At 40.3% G+C, this 19,593-nt stretch overlaps 1 protein-coding gene across 1 annotated transcript in view; it reads right to left on the reverse strand.

The window, feature by feature from the left end:
* Nucleotides 1-9,866: 9,866 nt before the first annotated feature.
* LOC122929075 (cysteine-rich venom protein 1-like) overlaps nucleotides 9,867-19,593 on the reverse strand; it is a 75,565-nt gene continuing 65,838 nt past the window's right edge. Inside the window, exons 2-4 of the mRNA XM_044282523.1 lie at nucleotides 12,473-12,536; nucleotides 11,586-11,624; nucleotides 9,867-10,318 (exon numbers count right to left, since the gene is read on the reverse strand). Of these exons, the coding sequence (XP_044138458.1) occupies nucleotides 9,969-10,318; nucleotides 11,586-11,624; nucleotides 12,473-12,509 (426 nt within the window). The 5' untranslated portion in view covers nucleotides 12,510-12,536 and the 3' untranslated portion in view covers nucleotides 9,867-9,968. The remainder of the gene's footprint in view (nucleotides 10,319-11,585; nucleotides 11,625-12,472; nucleotides 12,537-19,593) is intronic.

Below are 19,593 nucleotides of genomic sequence, written 5' to 3' on the forward strand. Positions count from 1 at the left end.
GCTGGGTACTATAAAAAATTACTACCGGTACTACTCCCCCACATTACAGCTTGGTGCCAAGCACTGATGATGGGTGCTTCTCCCCCAAAACAAACTTTAGAAGCTACTATCACAGTAATAGCGAAAGAAGGCAAAAAAGAAACGGAATGCGGCAGTTACAGGCCTATTTCTCTCCTTAACTTAGATGTAAAGATATGGGCAAAGATTTTAGCAAACAGACTAAATAAAATTGTCCCAAAAATAATTCACCCAGATCAAGCCGGATTTGTGACAGGTAGAGAAGGCAATTTTCACTCCTGCAGAGTTCTGCATGCGATCAAACTGGCAAAAAAACAAGAAACGCCCTCTCATCCTTCTCAGTACGGATGCCAAGAAGGCGTTTGATCGTGTTAATTGGTTGTATATGCAAAGGGCTCTGCATAGGTTTGGTGTACCCCCCCCCCCCCCCCTTCATCACTGTGATCATCCTAGTGCTAGAGTGAGGGTCAACAGCATATTATCTAACCCCTTCAACATAAGCAATGGTACACGTCAGGGTTGCCCGTTGTCCCCTACTCTTTTTATTATCACCATGGAAACCGTGTTACAGGCAATAAGAGACAATCCTATGATTAAGGAGCTAAAAACTAACCTAACAGAACATAAATGCGCCGCCTTTGCGGACGACCTTTTACTCCTGATCACAAATCCAATCCAGGCATTCCCACCGCTAATGACATTATTTGAACAATTCAGCACTTTATAAAAATTTTAAAATCAATTACTCTAAATCTGAAGGGCTCAACATCTCCGTTCCGACACCTCAAATCCATATTCTGAGATCTTCCTACCCTTTTACATGGCAACAGGAAAAAATTAAGTACCTAGGTATTTTCCTAACAAACACATCAACAATTCTGTATTCCATGAACTATATTCCCTTACTGAAAAAAAATCAGAGACCAACTAAACTATCTCTCCCCTTTGTCTCATGGCTGGGTAGAAAAAACCTTCTGCAGACATACATCATGCCTAAACTACTATACCTCCTCCAAATGGTCCCCATCCACCTACCTTAATCCTTCTTTACTATCATACGATCTATATTTACATCCTTCCTTTGGAAAGGCAAAAAATCACGTTTAGCATATGACAAATTGATTAGAGCCCGACCAAAAGGTGGTATGGGTCTCCCTGATGCCCAGACCTACTACAGAGCGATACAATTAAAAAGGTGGTTGCAATTATGCATCCCACACCTCAGAATCTTAGGCTCAGATATAGAGCTACCTACCCTAACTAATTGCCAACTGGCAGGTTTATGGGGCATCGGGAAACCTACTCCCCCAATAGAGGGATTGTCCAGAGGGATTTATTTGGTGTTCAACACCCTGTCCAAACATACACATTTGCTCTCCGATCCTCCAAGGCTTCTACCTTCTTCATTAAGTCCGTACCTGATTTATCCCAGCATCACCAACCCTCCAGACTTTTGGAACTTATTTAAAGACTTAAATATTGAGGAACTACTAACTCAGACAAATACAACAGCAGTAAACACATTCTGTTCCCAATGTCTGAAACAGGCCAATTTCTTAGACATAAAAGTCTTCAAAGACACATGTTCTAAACTACAAGACAAGTATATAACAGTTAAAGAAGATACCTGGTTTGAAAAACTAGTACAAGGACAAACAACACTTAAACACGCAGTTTCCAATATTTATAAAAACCTGCTGAGTTTACTGAAAAATAACAAACCTACATACATCACCCAATGGGAGGGGGATCTGGGGATATCATTCAGTGCAGCGGAGATTGACCAAATACATCTAAGATCTCATGGATTCTCTAGATGCGTAAAAATACAGGAACATTCCTACAAAACAATGGTCAGGTGGTATAATGATCCCAGTAAACTCCACATAATGGGTTTATCAAAAGCAAATATATGCTGGCGCTGCTCCCAGAGTAAAGGCACTCTGGGCCACATATTTTGGTTCTGCCCGCTAATCACCAGTTTCTGGTCCGCTATTGAAACAGAAATAAATCAAATATGTGGCACCTCCCTCCAGCTTACTTAGGCACTATTATGGCTGCCCTCCAAGAGCTGGTCTCCTAAACCTTTTGATCTTCCCACATGGCTTGTTCAAGCAGCTAGGTCCCTTATCCCGCTGCATTGGCTTGACCCAGATACTCCTACCATCCCCCAATGGAAGGCGAAGGTAGACCAACTATATCTTATGGAAGAACTCAGCAGTTGGGCTAAACGATCACATTTCAAATTTCTGCAACTATGGAGACCATGGATTGACTACAGGAAAGCATAGGCTGGCTGGGAATCTCTGGGTCCTACACACTTCTATAGACACCTCCAAGGGTCTATCAGCTGTGTCACAAAAAACACTAGGAAATATTCAAAATCTACTGACCAAAAATCACTTAATTGATACCTGGAGAACCCTTAATGCCTCAGCTAAAGACCACTCCTATTTCTCACAAGTTCACAACTCTTTCCAAAGAATATACTATATATTCATCTCAGATAATCAGATAATCACTTAAACACCCTTGAGAAAGCTGAGATAGGATCTATAACTATATCAGACCATGCACCAGTCTCGACGTGCACGTCCTTTCCCTCCCTTTCAGTGTGGGCGTGGACCTGGAGGCTAAATGAGACTCTGCTTGACTCAGACCATTCCCTAGCTGATATATCTTGGAAATTGGCCCTTTACTTTCAAGACAACAAATCGTCAGATACCTCCCACACCATAGTCTAGGAAGCGCATAAAGCCTTCATCAGAGGAGAACTAGTAGCGCTAGGTACAAAAATTAAGAGAGACAGACAAAAAAATTTAAACTCCCTGCTATCACAAATAGCTGCTCTGGAATCTGTCCAGAAACAATAGAAAGCGAAAATCATGCAGGATGACCTAATTGCACTTCGCCACAAACTAAAGGAATTGCTTAACATTAGATGTGCCAAGGCATATTAGTATGCACAATTCAAATACTACGCACATAGTGACAGAGGTAGTAAGTTAACGTCCCACTTAATTAAGAAAAGAAAAGATGCTCAATTCATTAAAAGTATCAAAACTCACTCAGAGACGTTAACCAATGACACGAAAAACATAGCTGCTGAGTTCAGCTATTTCTATAGCAAATTGTATAATCTCTCTTCAGATCCGCAGGCAGACACAAATCAACAGAAAATTGATGCGTTTCTTTCCAAACTTAATTTACCTACTATCCCCAAAGAAGATTGCTTATCTTTACTAGCCCCTATAACTACAGATGAACTCTCAGACGTCATCAAATCCCTTCCCAATGGGAAAGCTCCAGGTCCAGATGGGCTTCCCGCTGGGTACTATAAAAAATTACTACCGGTACTACTCCCCCACATTACAGCTTGGTGCCAAGCACTGATGATGGGTGCTTCTCCCCCAAAACAAACTTTAGAAGCTACTATCACAGTAATAGCGAAAGAAGGCAAAAAAGAAACGGAATGCGGCAGTTACAGGCCTATTTCTCTCCTTAACTTAGATGTAAAGATATGGGCAAAGATTTTAGCAAACAGACTAAATAAAATTGTCCCAAAAATAATTCACCCAGATCAAGCCGGATTTGTGACAGGTAGAGAAGGCAATTTTCACTCCTGCAGAGTTCTGCATGCGATCAAACTGGCAAAAAAACAAGAAACGCCCTCTCATCCTTCTCAGTACGGATGCCAAGAAGGCGTTTGATCGTGTTAATTGGTTGTATATGCAAAGGGCTCTGCATAGGTTTGGTGTACCCCCCCCCCCCCTTCATCACTGTGATCATCCTAGTGCTAGAGTGAGGGTCAACAGCATATTATCTAACCCCTTCAACATAAGCAATGGTACACGTCAGGGTTGCCCGTTGTCCCCTACTCTTTTTATTATCACCATGGAAACCGTGTTACAGGCAATAAGAGACAATCCTATGATTAAGGAGCTAAAAACTAACCTAACAGAACATAAATGCGCCGCCTTTGCGGACGACCTTTTACTCCTGATCACAAATCCAATCCAGGCATTCCCACCGCTAATGACATTATTTGAACAATTCAGCACTTTATAAAAATTTTAAAATCAATTACTCTAAATCTGAAGGGCTCAACATCTCCGTTCCGACACCTCAAATCCATATTCTGAGATCTTCCTACCCTTTTACATGGCAACAGGAAAAAATTAAGTACCTAGGTATTTTCCTAACAAACACATCAACAATTCTGTATTCCATGAACTATATTCCCTTACTGAAAAAAAATCAGAGACCAACTAAACTATCTCTCCCCTTTGTCTCATGGCTGGGTAGAAAAAACCTTCTGCAGACATACATCATGCCTAAACTACTATACCTCCTCCAAATGGTCCCCATCCACCTACCTTAATCCTTCTTTACTATCATACGATCTATATTTACATCCTTCCTTTGGAAAGGCAAAAAATCACGTTTAGCATATGACAAATTGATTAGAGCCCGACCAAAAGGTGGTATGGGTCTCCCTGATGCCCAGACCTACTACAGAGCGATACAATTAAAAAGGTGGTTGCAATTATGCATCCCACACCTCAGAATCTTAGGCTCAGATATAGAGCTACCTACCCTAACTAATTGCCAACTGGCAGGTTTATGGGGCATCGGGAAACCTACTCCCCCAATAGAGGGATTGTCCAGAGGGATTTATTTGGTGTTCAACACCCTGTCCAAACATACACATTTGCTCTCCGATCCTCCAAGGCTTCTACCTTCTTCATTAAGTCCGTACCTGATTTATCCCAGCATCACCAACCCTCCAGACTTTTGGAACTTATTTAAAGACTTAAATATTGAGGAACTACTAACTCAGACAAATACAACAGCAGTAAACACATTCTGTTCCCAATGTCTGAAACAGGCCAATTTCTTAGACATAAAAGTCTTCAAAGACACATGTTCTAAACTACAAGACAAGTATATAACAGTTAAAGAAGATACCTGGTTTGAAAAACTAGTACAAGGACAAACAACACTTAAACACGCAGTTTCCAATATTTATAAAAACCTGCTGAGTTTACTGAAAAATAACAAACCTACATACATCACCCAATGGGAGGGGGATCTGGGGATATCATTCAGTGCAGCGGAGATTGACCAAATACATCTAAGATCTCATGGATTCTCTAGATGCGTAAAAATACAGGAACATTCCTACAAAACAATGGTCAGGTGGTATAATGATCCCAGTAAACTCCACATAATGGGTTTATCAAAAGCAAATATATGCTGGCGCTGCTCCCAGAGTAAAGGCACTCTGGGCCACATATTTTGGTTCTGCCCGCTAATCACCAGTTTCTGGTCCGCTATTGAAACAGAAATAAATCAAATATGTGGCACCTCCCTCCAGCTTACTTAGGCACTATTATGGCTGCCCTCCAAGAGCTGGTCTCCTAAACCTTTTGATCTTCCCACATGGCTTGTTCAAGCAGCTAGGTCCCTTATCCCGCTGCATTGGCTTGACCCAGATACTCCTACCATCCCCCAATGGAAGGCGAAGGTAGACCAACTATATCTTATGGAAGAACTCAGCAGTTGGGCTAAACGATCACATTTCAAATTTCTGCAACTATGGAGACCATGGATTGACTACAGGAAAGCATAGGCTGGCTGGGAATCTCTGGGTCCTACACACTTCTACCCATTTCTGCCCTTTCATTTTTTCCACATACTTCTGTGAACACCTTACTAACAGCAAGTTTATAATGTGACCTCTCACTCTGAAGCAATATGCTTAGTATTGCAAGGCTGAAAGAACAAAAATAAGCAAGACAGAGCCGTGACTAGTAAGTGTACAGTACAGACCAAAAGTTTGGACACACCTTCTCATTCAAAGAGTTTTCTTTATTTACATGACTATGAAAATTCTAGATTCACACTGAAGGCATCAAAACTATGAATTAACACATGTGGAATTATATACATAACAAAAAAGTGTAAAACAACTGAAAATATGTCATATTCTAGGTTCTTCAAAGTAGCCACCTTTTGCTTTGATTACTGCTTTGCACACTCTTGGCATTCTCTTGATGAGCTTCAAGAGTTAGTCACCTGAAATGGTTTTCACTTCACAGGTGTGCCCTGTCAGGTTTAATAAGTGGGATTTCCTGCCTTATAAATGGGGTTGGGACCATCAGTTTTGTTGAGGAGAAGTCAGGTGGATACACAGCTGATAGTCCTACTGAATAGACTGTTAGAATTTGTATTATGGCAAGAAAAAAGCAGCTAAGTAAAGAACGAGTGACCATCATTACTTTAAGAAATGAAGGTCAGTCAGTCCGAAAAATTGGGAAAACTTTAAAAGTAAGGGGTATTTGACCATGAAGGAGAGTGATGGGGTGCTGCGCCAGATGACCTGGCCTTCACAGTCATCAGACCTGAACCCAATCGAGATGGTTTGGGGTGAGCTGGACCGCAGAGTAAAGGCAAAAGGGCCAACAAGTGCTAAGCATCTCTGGGAACTCCTTCAAGACTGTTGGAAGACCATTTCATGTGACTACCTCTTGAAGCTCATCAAGCGAATGCCAAGAGTGTGCAAAGCAGTAATCAAAGCAAAAGGTGGCTACTTTGAAGAACCTAGAATATGACATATTTTCAGTTGTTTCACACTTTTTTGTTATGTATATAATTCCACATGTGTTAATTTATAGTTTTGATGCCTTCATAGTCATGAAAATAAAGAAAAGTCTTTGAATGAGAAGGTGTGTCCAAACTTTTTAATATTCCAAAGATAAAAACATGTGAAATATATGCAACAAATGAAATAATATCACCAAGCTATGTAGGCCCCATATAGTTGAAACATATAAATTAAAAAATTATGTGAATTAAGAAATGATTGTAATGTGGTTGCAACCAAATTGGAACCTAGACTCAAATGGAGCATCGACACGTACAAACTCCTCTAATCATATTTGTATGTATCCCCGTAGAAAATAATTTTCCTGTAGAAAATAGTTTTTCTCAGTTCATTATTTAGGAGTCTGATATAGAGCCCTAGATGCCAGAGAGCTTTGCATACAAAGTCCATTGAGCAGACAGTGTGCTTCACTTATAGCACTGGATGTGTGAATTCCACTGCAGATGGTAGTCACTGTCTCTCAACTGCAACCAAACCAATATGCATCATATGCTATGGTAACTTCCCAGTTGGGAATGCAGTACTTTACCAGTCCGATGTCATCAACTGTATTTGTTTCTACAGTCTGGTCTGGCTGGAGAACGCTGGTTTAGAGCGGGATCCAGTTAAATTAAGGTGTAGAATATGATTGCTGCTTTGCCCTTGCAGGACCTGCAGAGTGTCCCACATGGTTTACAGATCCCCATATGACTTGGGAGGCAGGCTGAGCAGTTCGATCCCGTACTTTTACAGGTTCAAGAGATTTCCCATGTCACATCAGGGGAGATGTTGTTTAAATAATCCAGCGTTTGCGTTTGTAATGTTGGAACCACAGTCTTTTATTCCCTCACTGTTTGATACCAGGCGCATTTTGGGATTAACAGCGCCCCTTCCTGAGTGCTGAGAGAGAATCTAGTAGGGTGGGAAGTTTGGGGGAAATTGGTTAACATCTGATTTATTTTTCGAACGTTAAGCCACTTTAGGCTCCCAAAAAACAAGCTTAATGTCACTCATTTGCCTTGTGGGTAAAGTTTCAAGGCAATTGATTGAGGTTCGGGCACATTATGGTACATTAAGCCATTTTCACATTAAATGTTTTAGGATGTCCCCTGGGAGTTGTAGTTTTACAACACCCGGAGAGCCGGAGGTTGCCTACCCATGCCCTACTGTATGCAGCTTGCTTCTGTACACACTCTGCATCGGAGCCAAAGGGAAGTATGGCCGCTCCTCGGACTCTGGAACCATTCTCAACAATTGTATCCCTAAGATTCTGAGGTTTTCAAATTCTGCTTGAAGCCTTTAGGAACTGCAGCAGACATGTAGAATCTAACTTAGGAACCAAACCCTATAGCTCTATGGTGTTGCTAAGGCAGAGGGAATAGAAGTAGAGCACAAAACTGCTCTGGATCCCGTGGCCATAAAGTGCCCATCAATAAACTGCTCCTTTGCTTGCTGAGACACTGCGACTGCAGATATCTGCATTCACCACTAGGGGGAAATGCCAGCATTCAGATTTATACAGCCGCTGATTCGATGCTAGTTGTATACATCCAAATGCAGTTAGCTCCCCCTAGTGGAGGCAGCCCAAAGTACATCATGTATCAAGAATACAGAGCTCCTGTATACAGACAAAATGAGAATTAGCAAACAAGCCATAGTGCATGTTTAGGATCTCTCAGTCGGTAAACCTTATTTTGCTCTGTGAGCTCCTGGAAGATATAATGCCATGTGCAGCTCCAATAGTTATACATTGCATTATATTGACTCTATCTCCATAAAGCTCAATATGGTTATATCAAACAGTCTTCAGTCTACTGCAGAAAGAAAAAAGGGAAACAAGGTCTCTGATACGTTGCCTGGACTTTTCGCGCTGCAGATCCTAGTATAGTGATGTGGGTCAAGTTCACTTTAAATCCAAATTGTATGAAAATAGGATCGGGCTGCAGATATTCCTGAAGTCCTCTATCACACCATGTGGTTTTACACCATCAGATCCAAGCACGGGACGAAATGTAAGTACTCATAGAATTCCTCCCCTCATCCAAACCTATAAAAACCAAGGGGTCGCAGAATAGTGAAGCACATTCACATATATGTCCCGTATAGAGGTTTATTGTACTTAGCCCTAAGTAGACGCCCCTGACGAAGCTCAAGCAGCGAAACCCGGGTTGAGCACCATGGAGATGTTAAATTCTGATAAGCTTATTACAAGTGTAACTTTGTGAGTACAATAAACCTCTTTACGGGACATATATGTGAATGTGCTTCACTATTCTACGACCCCTTGGTTTTTATAGGTTGGGATGAGGGGAGGAATTCTATGAGGACTTACATTTCGTCCCGTGCTTGGATCTGATGGTGTAAAACTGCATGGTGTGATAGAGGACATCCGGAATATCTGCAGCCCGATCCTATTTTCGTACAATTCAGTCTACTGCACCCCAATCTTCTGTTCAGGATAAGATTTTGACCCTCCATACATGGGTCTACTGGGGAACATAAGCATCTTTACTCTATGATGCATATGGTGGTCCATACAGGTCCTGCTATAATCTGTAGATTTGTCCATCGCATGTATTTTGTCTGTAATAATTCCTATCAATACTATAACTTGCACTGGAATATCAGAGGTGGCCATGCAGATGAGTGAGAATCACTGGCTTGGCCATGTTTATAGCTCCCCTAGACCTTCATATATTGGCCCATGCATATCCATGCTCTGTTTTCCTACATGTATCATTCATAATGGATTTACTGAAATCCAGGTGATGGTGGTAGGATGGGGACCGCCACTCACTTTAATCTGGTCCTGACAATGAGCAGCTTCCCCAATCCAATGACCTATCCATTGAATTATGACGGTAATCATCTTGGCACCTTTACAATGTCTTAAAAGCCAATGTGACTGGCTCTTCTGGAGGATTTTAAGTTTACATGCAGTAACACACAGGACAAACGTATGTATCGCCAGCTTTCTTTAATCCCTAGCTACTGTGTGTCTTTCAGCAGTTTTGTAAAAAAAAAACTGCTGACAGACTCCCTTTTAGTCACAAAGACTTTATTGCGAATGAGACACATCACAATCAGATCAGTAGATCAATTCCACAAGAATATAGACTGATTGTGATCTGATTGGTCAGAGATTGGTCAGTATCAAAGATCCCAGATCGCTTTTTAATGAATCAATGAAAATAGATAAAAACAATGTCAGCAATCATTTTATTTTCATCAGACACATCTCTATATAATAGGACGAGGTCACTTTACATTTTAATGATTGCTAATAAGACACACATGGGATGGTTTACTTGTTGGAGCCAACTTTGGGGAGATCCTGTGGAAGGACACATCTCTTGGTGCCAGGTACGAGCGCGTAGTTGGGTTTACATGCACAGCCTCGCCTACATTGTATTCTAAGGCAATTTGGGGGAGTCACATAACCAGGGCAGTTATTGGCACAATTGGAATATGTTGTGTTCCCGCTGCAGAGTCTGCACTTATCCTTTTCCACACATTCACCCCAGATAGTTTCTACAGTGCCATTTGGGCAGAAACAACCTGGAACACACATTTTATCGCATGCAGGATCTGGCTTATCGCAGGTTGGTGGACAGTTTGTCCCACAATCAGTATATACTTTGCCATCTGTACAGTCTGCAAAAGAAGAATTAAGAACAATTTAAAAGAATGCCTGGGATTAGGAAAACATGGCTGCTTTCTTCCAAAAGTGCAGTGCCACGCCTTTCCAGAGGATGTTTGTAGTATCAGCTCTATTCCATGGACAGGAGGGGGCGCTGTTTCTTAAAGCAGCCTTTGTTTTATAGTATCAGTCGGACCCTTGGCTGTTGATGTGCAGCTTAGGGACCCCGTCAGTGGCTCTTTTTCTTTCATTTACACACTCTCCCGACCCTGGTGTAAATTAGGTGGGATTGGAAAACCCCTTTAAGTAATCAATAAAACGAAACAATAAACTAATAAAATAATGTAGGTGATAACGGCAAACAATGCACAATATGCACATATGCTGAATTGCTATGGAAGTGTCCAAAGAGCAAGGATCGTCCCATTGCATTCCTTTATCTGGCAAACAAGGTGTGTGCTGAAATGCCAGTCCAGATATATAAACCAAGGAATCCAGGAATAGTGTGAGGCCTGGGCTGATAGCATTGCTCCGAGACACCAGAGGTGTGAGACCACTAGGTACGGATAGTTGATCGAGTCACATCCTTCAGCAGAAAGTCCTTTTTTTAATCAAAGATCTTTATGAAGGAAGATGTTTCTTATATAATGGTTCATAAAAGGTAAGACCAAACCAACTATCCATACCTAGTGATGTAATTCACCTGTCTGTGCTAGGGAAGCAGTAAAGACTGCCCATTAGTGCTGGTGACGTCACCGGGCTCACTGCTAGGTGGAAGTCTCTGCCTAGGATACCCATAGTGAGACCCAATACCTCACTGGAGGAAAAGAAAAAGCCCTTGCCCTGCAGGACAAGGGGAAACATTGCAGGACAAGGGGAAACATTGGAGCGTGAAATGTTCAGATGCTTCAGTCATTCATGCTGAAGGTAGAAGGGGTTATGTCCGGACTCAGCTCTGAACATGGACAACCCTTTAAACTAGACTGTATAAAATTCATTCTTGTTCTTTGGACACTTTCATCAACTCAGTATAGTATAATATAGTTTAGTATTATACACTGGTTACCTTTATCGAGTTAATGGTTCATTGATATGTTACAATGTCACCAATCCTAGAAAGTCTCATTGGGAATGACGGTTTCAATTTGAAGAAACAACAATTCTGAGCCCATTTTGAGGCCGGAGCAGCAGCTGTCACTTTGACTAATGGACTGTTACCCGGGGACTATAGATTCGATATAGAGAAAGTAAAATCTAATACTTATAGTAACAAATCCTTACCAGGTATTGATTGTGCTGTTACCAGAGCAAGGAGCACACCTGCAAAATGAAAATAAAAATATTTAGTTTGTGTAAAGAAAAATTTACAGAACATATAGAACATGAGGAGTTTCTAAGAAACCGGTACCTAGTGCTGTCAGCAGTCCAACAAGATGAAAGGTATGAGAGGGACTACTGAGGTAGGAGATACAATCTGGTCACCACAGGGGTCCTCGTTAAAAGTTAGCAAATTACCTATAATGCTATGTCCCTGCCTCACCTTCAATAATAATTTGGAAGTATCTGTCTTCTAATGAGCAGACAGAAGAGATGAGACTACTGAATACTTTCATTGCCCACCAAGGACCAGACGTTGACTGTACCACTGCCTGTAAGGATGCAAACATTTTACTAGAAATTTTGAGCGACTATGGTCTGTTACAGGAAGGCTTATGTTTCTCTTATAGCAGATGGCAATGACCTAAGAGATGTAACTATATGTTCCTACAATGTATTGAGTTTCACCAATCGGACATGATTTTGTGGGTTCCACCTTTTGAGGACAATCTACTTGGTGACACTGCTGTATTCCTTGCTGGTCCTAGCTAGTACTAAGGAAGATTCATCAGCTTCAGAAACATAGAGAGGTAAGGGTTTAGTTGTATGTAGCTGATTGGTATCATATAGTTCAGCAGATAAATTGCTCTTGAGATTGTGCTGAGACTTCCTGCTGTGAAAGGGAGAGAAAGAGCTGCTAGAGTCTGAAATCTAAACTGGTCATTATCTTCAGAGACCCGAGTGACAATGAAATACTAGTAAGTTAAAAAGTAACAACCAATGCTTTTACTTGGGGATGTAATTTCCAGTAAGAACCAATAGTATACGAACATATCATATGTACAACTCACCTAGGGATATCAGCAGCAATGTGATTGTTTGTGTCATGTTTAACAGGGAGGTCTAACTTTTTTCCTGTAAATAATGAATTGAATTGATTAGAGTGATCAAACATTGTCAGAGGTCTGCAAATATACTTATAGGATTTACACTTTGTCTGTTCTTGAACCAAGTTGCTTCCCCACTCCCAACACACACACCATGATGGCACATTTGAGTAAATCAGTTGGATATTTTATAAGTATGACAACTTCATTTCAGATTGAAGTCACATCCACAATCTATTGATAGATGTGGGTACAGCTTCTCTAATCTCTAGTGATCTGTAGGGGAAGCACAATGTGGCCGCTCGGTTTCCCTGCAGTGGCCACTTCAGGAGAAATGTGGTATTACATGTCAGCAATACAAGTGAATATGCATCCATATAACACATTGAGATGCCGAGTCCCCCATAATGAAGAAGACTCCATGTTATCCATATTTCCAAACTGATTGGACAAAACTTTTAATGAAACAAGAAAAGACAAGTCAGCTATCAGCTCTGGTTGGCTTCAAATTGCTTTCCAGTGGGTGATAAGAATTTAGGAAGAACTTTGCCTCCTCAGTTGAAAGGCAATAGAAGAAAATAGTGGATAAGAATCAGCAATGGGAGCCTGATCCTGCTTTCTACTCTAAGAGTTGGTAGAACCAATCTCTGGATCCTTCGTATTGAAGTGCATGTAGAGGTTCGAACCAGCCCCAAAGTGAGGCCCCTCTGTGATGTTAGTACATACCTATCATATTGGTGAAATAATATAATATCTTTTCTTCCAGATAAGAGTAGAAGCTTTGGTACATACCTGGAAGATGCACTGTGTATTGTCTTCTGGTGATGCAGGGATACTACTGGTGTGCTATTATATATACATTGAGGGTATGGGTGTGTTCAGGATGTGTGATCTGTGACCTAGTTTTGGTGTATAATGTGTCATTGATGTCATTATGTAATATTCAATTAGTGAACCAGGAATACATGACCTCATCTAACATGATCTCAAGAGCTGGTGCAACTTTATGTAAATCACTAGTGTTGAGTGAAGTGAAGCATCTGAAGCAGAATTCAGTCCAAAGTTTAGGAAAACTTTGATTTTAAATATAATCCAAATTTCCTCGGGCTTTGTGGTATTGAATTATTTTGTCCTAAATGGCGGCTGCACGTGTTAGAAAGTGAAAGTAAGTGTAGAGGAGAGAAGCCTCATAACACAAGATCACAAATAATGCCGTGCGGCCAGCCAGTCCTCAGGTTGCCATCCTCTTGTGATGTCACAGCTAGGCAGAGCCCTAACACTGCAACCTTGACCACAGGGGCAATGTGTGATTGTGATGGCCTGATGGGTGTAGTAGTTGTTACTCACGTTTCTGCAGCTCCCTGGGCCGGCGTGCAGTGATGAGAAGGAATTACTTTGGGGCACATTCTGGTGTTAAGGAATCTCCTGCCAGATGTTGGTTGAGGTGCCCTTGATGGTATAGGGTTTAAGGTGCAGGGAATGCAGGGTCCCTGATGTTGTGATGCCATCACCTTTGAGTACAAATAAGGTGGTAAAAGAAAGAGGAGTCCATTTGAATAATTAACTATAAAATTTACTGAGAATCACTTGCCTTGTAGTAGATGGAAGTAGATGGACAGATCATTGCAATGCAAAGCGGTAGTTCTAATCCATTCAAAGGTCATCACAAGTTAGTGGTATGTGTAATCCTAATAACAGGCTCTGGGTGAGGTATTGACTCTGGTCACACTCAGGCTACTGTAACTCCAGCAGCAGAATAGTGAGTGCAGCTCTGGAGTACAATACAGGATGTAAATCAGCATCAGTACAGGATAAGTAATGTAATGTATGTACACAGTGACTCCACCAGCAGAATAGTGAGGGCGAAATGGGCCTATAGAGCATTTGGACACCTTGGTGGAAGGGACCGCAGCATTTTATTCCTAGTCAACTGAATGGTAAGGTACTACACGTGGCATGCACAATGTTTAGTCTTGAAGCAGCGAAAAATCCTCCCCGTGGATGAAGAGGTTAGAAGTATTCTCGGAGCCCTTTTGAAGGTGCGCTCTCTAGAGTATGAGAGGTTGGGGTGGGTAGAGCATCTCTCCTCTGGAGGGGTTTTGGCTTTGGGGTACCCTAGCCTGTTGTCTCCCTTCCCGGTGGTGGGCTGATGCTAACTCTCTAGATTTTAGTTTTGTTTTGGTGGCTGTACGAGGACATAGGGCTTGCAGTTGCCGAGCTTGGACTTCAGTGGTTGTGTGTGGCTGAAAAGCCTAACAATGGGTGGTATGGTTGGTCTGCCATGTGTTTTAGTTTATATGTATATATTGGTATGTAGTGTATATACAGGTGTAACTCGAAAAATTTGAATATCGTGCAAAAGTCCATTTATTTCCGCAATGCAAATTAAAAGGAATTGCATTAATGCAGCTTAAAATTAGAATTTTGTGAAAAGGTTCAATATTCTAGGCACAAAGTGTCAAACTCCAGTCGGCTAATAAATCCGTACCCCCTGAGCAAAGGGGACCTCAAAATTGTGACTTAGAGGTTTTCATAAGCTATACGCCATAATCATCCAAATTATAACAAACAAAGGCTTGAAATATCTCGCTTTGCATGAATTGAGTCTATTTCATATATTAGTTTCATCTTTTAAGTTGCATCTCTGAAATAAATGAACCGGATCAGGAATGTTAGTACATTCTGTATATAGCTGGTGTTCTGTGGGGGAGTGACAGTTGGGTTGGACCGGTGTTGTCTGTACCGTGCTGAGTTGCATTATGTTCTGTATATTTGGTTTGGGTTGTGTTATATTATAGTGGTATTTATGTAACTATTTATTTATTTGTTATGTTTTTACAAATGTAATAAAAGAAATACAGGATTTAACTCAAGATCAATGCAGGATAAGGAATTTAATGTACGTGTATGTACACAGTGACTCCACCAGCAGAATAGTGAGTGCAGCTCTGGAGTATAATACAGGATGTAACTCAGGATCATTACAGGATAATGAATTCATGTACATAAGTTCTTCACTGGAGCAGCGACCTAAAGGGTCGGGCTTTTGATGGTCTGAACCACCAGCACTAGTGAGGACTATTAGGCAGTATGATAGACATCCTTTCGTGAAAGTTATTATAGAGATATTCTCAGTTTCATCTTTCACCAATGGCATTATTTGCCTGACTGCAGTTTTTTCTTCTATTTATATCACTCTTATTTAGGAGCATTTATAGGCACTTACACTTATTACTGTATACACACAGCAAATATATATACATATATGACTGTTTTCTAATTAGACCAAGAAATATAAAAGTCAACAGTCATAAGATATGCAAAGTACTTTCTACAAAAGCAATTTCACAATAGAAATTTCATATTGTAATTACATGTTACCTCACAAGATTCGATTCTAGGAAGTTCCTGCTAGTAATATTGAATTCCTAGCTAATAGCTCATGATGACATGGGGAAAATATGGATTACTGTTTTTCATTGAGGCAGTGCCAAGGGTGGGTAAGCACTGCAATTTCTTGGCATACTGGCCTTTTACCATTGGGGGATAGAGATGTCGCGAACATAAAATTTTCCGTTCGCGAATGGCGAACGCAAATTTCTGCAAATGTTTGCGAACGGGTTAACCGGGCGAACAGCCATTGACTTCAATAGGCAGGCGAATTTTAAAACTTATTCAAGGGAAATGTCGCACCAAGATGAAAAGGGGATCCAAACAGAGGTGCACCCACTAACAGACAGCACCCAGTCTGATAGAGATAAATAGATAAAAAAGTAGAAGTGGGGCACTCACTTTAAGTATAGGGATCTTGTATTTATTAAGGTAATAACAATAATGACAATAATAGTGAAGCAATAAAATATCATATAGCAATATTAGGGTATCAGAATAATCATAAAAGTGGAGCAAAATAAAATGTGGTACTATCGACGATTAGCAATAAAATATAGCTATAATAAATACAGTAAAAAACGTTAATGCAATGCTAGGATATATTGATGAATATAGATCCCGATAAATAGATAAAATTGTGAGTTCATATGTCAGCCATTGGGACATTCACTGAATAAATCCTGAGGGATAGTTCCATATGGGGTAATCCGTTCCAATAACCAGTCTTTCAAGGGTACTCTCAAAATGAATAGGTCACAGTCCCAAGCGTATGCAGCCAAAAAGTTTTTACTGTGTATCAGTTTGGCTGCTAATACGCACAGCGGCGTCCCGCTGTAATTGCGATCGCTTGTGAGTGGGATATACAAGTGCTTACCCGAGGCTCCTGGATAACGATTCCTCGACATGGTGCGTTGGTGTACTGCTCCGGTCTCAAGGATAGATGTCCTGTTTTGAAATTAGCGCCAGTTGAAATGTTTGTTGCACGCGGTGTGAGTGACCTGCGTGATGCAACACCGATGGTTCCGGTAATAGCTCTGGCGCACAGGTGATGACTTCCAGGTTTCTCGGACTTGTAGACCCACTCGTCCTGATAGGGGGGAGATACCAGACGCGTTTCGGGGATTTACAAAACAGACCCCTTCTTCAGTGGTTGACAATCCCCTGTTCATGTCTCGTTTTTATAGGGCATGAGAGATAGGAAAGAGCTGGTTCGGAATCCGAAATTTTAAGGATTGGGGTCATTTGAGAGTGACTGTTGCTTTATGTTCGGCTTATCTTCAGATATATCATTCCCATAAACAAGTAGATAATATTGATTCATCGTATAGATAAAGGATATCGAAACGAAATAAGAATATCATTATAGATCCATATAAACATATGTGCAATTACGGGATCTCCATCCATAAATACTTACATAGTTTGTTAAAATGCATATTATGACAGTTTCTTTAAAACACAACAAGTAAAAACAAAAGCAAATCAGAACAGTGTCATTCTTGCAAATAAATCCGTGCGGTTCTGTTGCGTTTTAATATGCTACGGGTATTCTATAGGAAAATAAAATATGGTCCTTTCATTATGTATTAATTATTTAAATACAATCGATACTGATCTGGTTGTAGAGGAAAGCGATACCTAAATATGACAGTCTCCAATTAAAGAGGTTACATTGTAGTTAAATCTAGTCTTTATAGTAGTAAAATTCTCATTAGAAGCACATAAAATCATCCAGGGACCATGTAAAATGTCTGTATAAAGACAATAGAATGATAATAATTTCCATATATATATACAGAGCTGTCATGTATGGTTCCAACGATAATTTTACAAAAAAGCGCACCGATAGTCGCAGATGTTTTTAAGCGTCTATGGTGCGTTTTTTAATAGACATTTTTATTTTAATTTTGAAAGGTTTTTTATAAAGAAGGTTTTTTTTAAAACAGGTTCCTCAGAATAGGTCCCATATTCCTCACTGATATGTCATTATGTTCAAGACTGTCTTCAAAGCGGTTTATGATGGTATAATGGATGGGGACCAACTGTAGAGGAGGAACAGCACGACTTCAAATATCGTGCTGTTGGTCATCGACAGATGGCACCCATCCTATAAGAAACCAAACAATTCGAAGTCGGCATTTAAGCCTGACGGTTGTAATGTGTTTAGTTCGAAAATTCGCTTGGTTTCTAGACGTGACATTTTTTCCACGTGATTACCTCCTCTCCAGTCTTTATGTACCTTATCAATCGCTGAAAAGGTCATACACGAGGGATCTTGATTGTGTGTGGTTTTAAAATGCTGTGACAGGGAGTGGGTTTCAAAACCCTTCTTTATATTGCCAATATGCTCCGCGATACGTTTTTTTAAAGTTCTTTTGGTTCTTCCTATGTATTGGAGTTTACAGGGACATTCTATTACGTAAATTACATCCTCTGTGCTGCATGTAAGAAATTCATTTATTTTGTGGCAATGTTTATTTGTCATTGATCTAATTTCCGTTGTTTTTTTAGGGAATGAGGTTACTTTGCAATTGCCACATTTGCCACAGCGATAGAAACCTTGAATGTTCGCCCAAGATTGAATATTTGAGGTACGATTTTTCTTATTCTGAATTGTTGGTGCAATTTTAATACTCAAATTAGGGGCCTTGGTAAACACAATTTTAGGTTTTGCTGGTATCACAGTATTTAATGTCTTATCGTTTTTCAGTAGATGCCAATGTTTATTAACAATGTTTTGGATTTTCCTAAACTCCCCATTAAATGGTAAAATCAGACGTAAATTAAAATCAGTAGGTTCAACCTTTTCATTTAAGACTTTCTTATCTATAAAAAATTCCTCCCTGTTCATTTCTTTAACTTTGTTAAATGCCACATTTAAGATCTCCATCGGGTAATCCTTGGCTAAAAATTGGTCTGTCATAATTTTAGCTTCCTTTTCAAAATCAGTGTTCAATGTACAATTCCGTTTGGCTCTTCGCAGCTGTCCCTGCGGGATGTTAATCAGCCAGTTAGGAAGATGACAGCTATTAAAAAGAATGTAGCTATTACATGCTGTAGGCTTCGTGAAAGTTGTACATTGTAATTTGCCCTCTTGATTTAAAATTCGTAGATCTAAAAATTCCAATGAGGTCTGGCTGGTGTTTCCCGTAAAAGTTAAGTTCCACTCGTTAACATTAATATCATCTAAAAATTGTTGCAGGGATTCTCTATCTCCCTGCCAAATAAAAAATATATCGTCGATATATCTTTGCCAGAGCACCAGACTCGTCCCCAGCTTGGGTTGAATGTTCTCATATTCCCACTGTGCCATAAAAAGATTAGCATAGCTGGGGGCGAATCTGGTGCCCATGGCCGTACCTTGTGTTTGAATATAAAAATCTCCAGCAAAATTAAAATAATTGTGGGTTAAAAGCTGGGGACGAGTCTGGTGCTCTGGCAAAGATATATCGACGATATATTTTTTATTTGGCAGGGAGATAGAGAATCCCTGCAACAATTTTTAGATGATATTAATGTTAACGAGTGGAACTTAACTTTTACGGGAAACACCAGCCAGACCTCATTGGAATTTTTAGATCTACGAATTTTAAATCAAGAGGGCAAATTACAATGTACAACTTTCACGAAGCCTACAGCATGTAATAGCTACATTCTTTTTAATAGCTGTCATCTTCCTAACTGGCTGATTA

The sequence above is a fragment of the Bufo gargarizans genome, chromosome 2, assembly GCF_014858855.1.
Source record: "Bufo gargarizans isolate SCDJY-AF-19 chromosome 2, ASM1485885v1, whole genome shotgun sequence".
In the NCBI taxonomy this organism is placed as follows: Eukaryota; Metazoa; Chordata; class Amphibia; order Anura; family Bufonidae; genus Bufo; species Bufo gargarizans.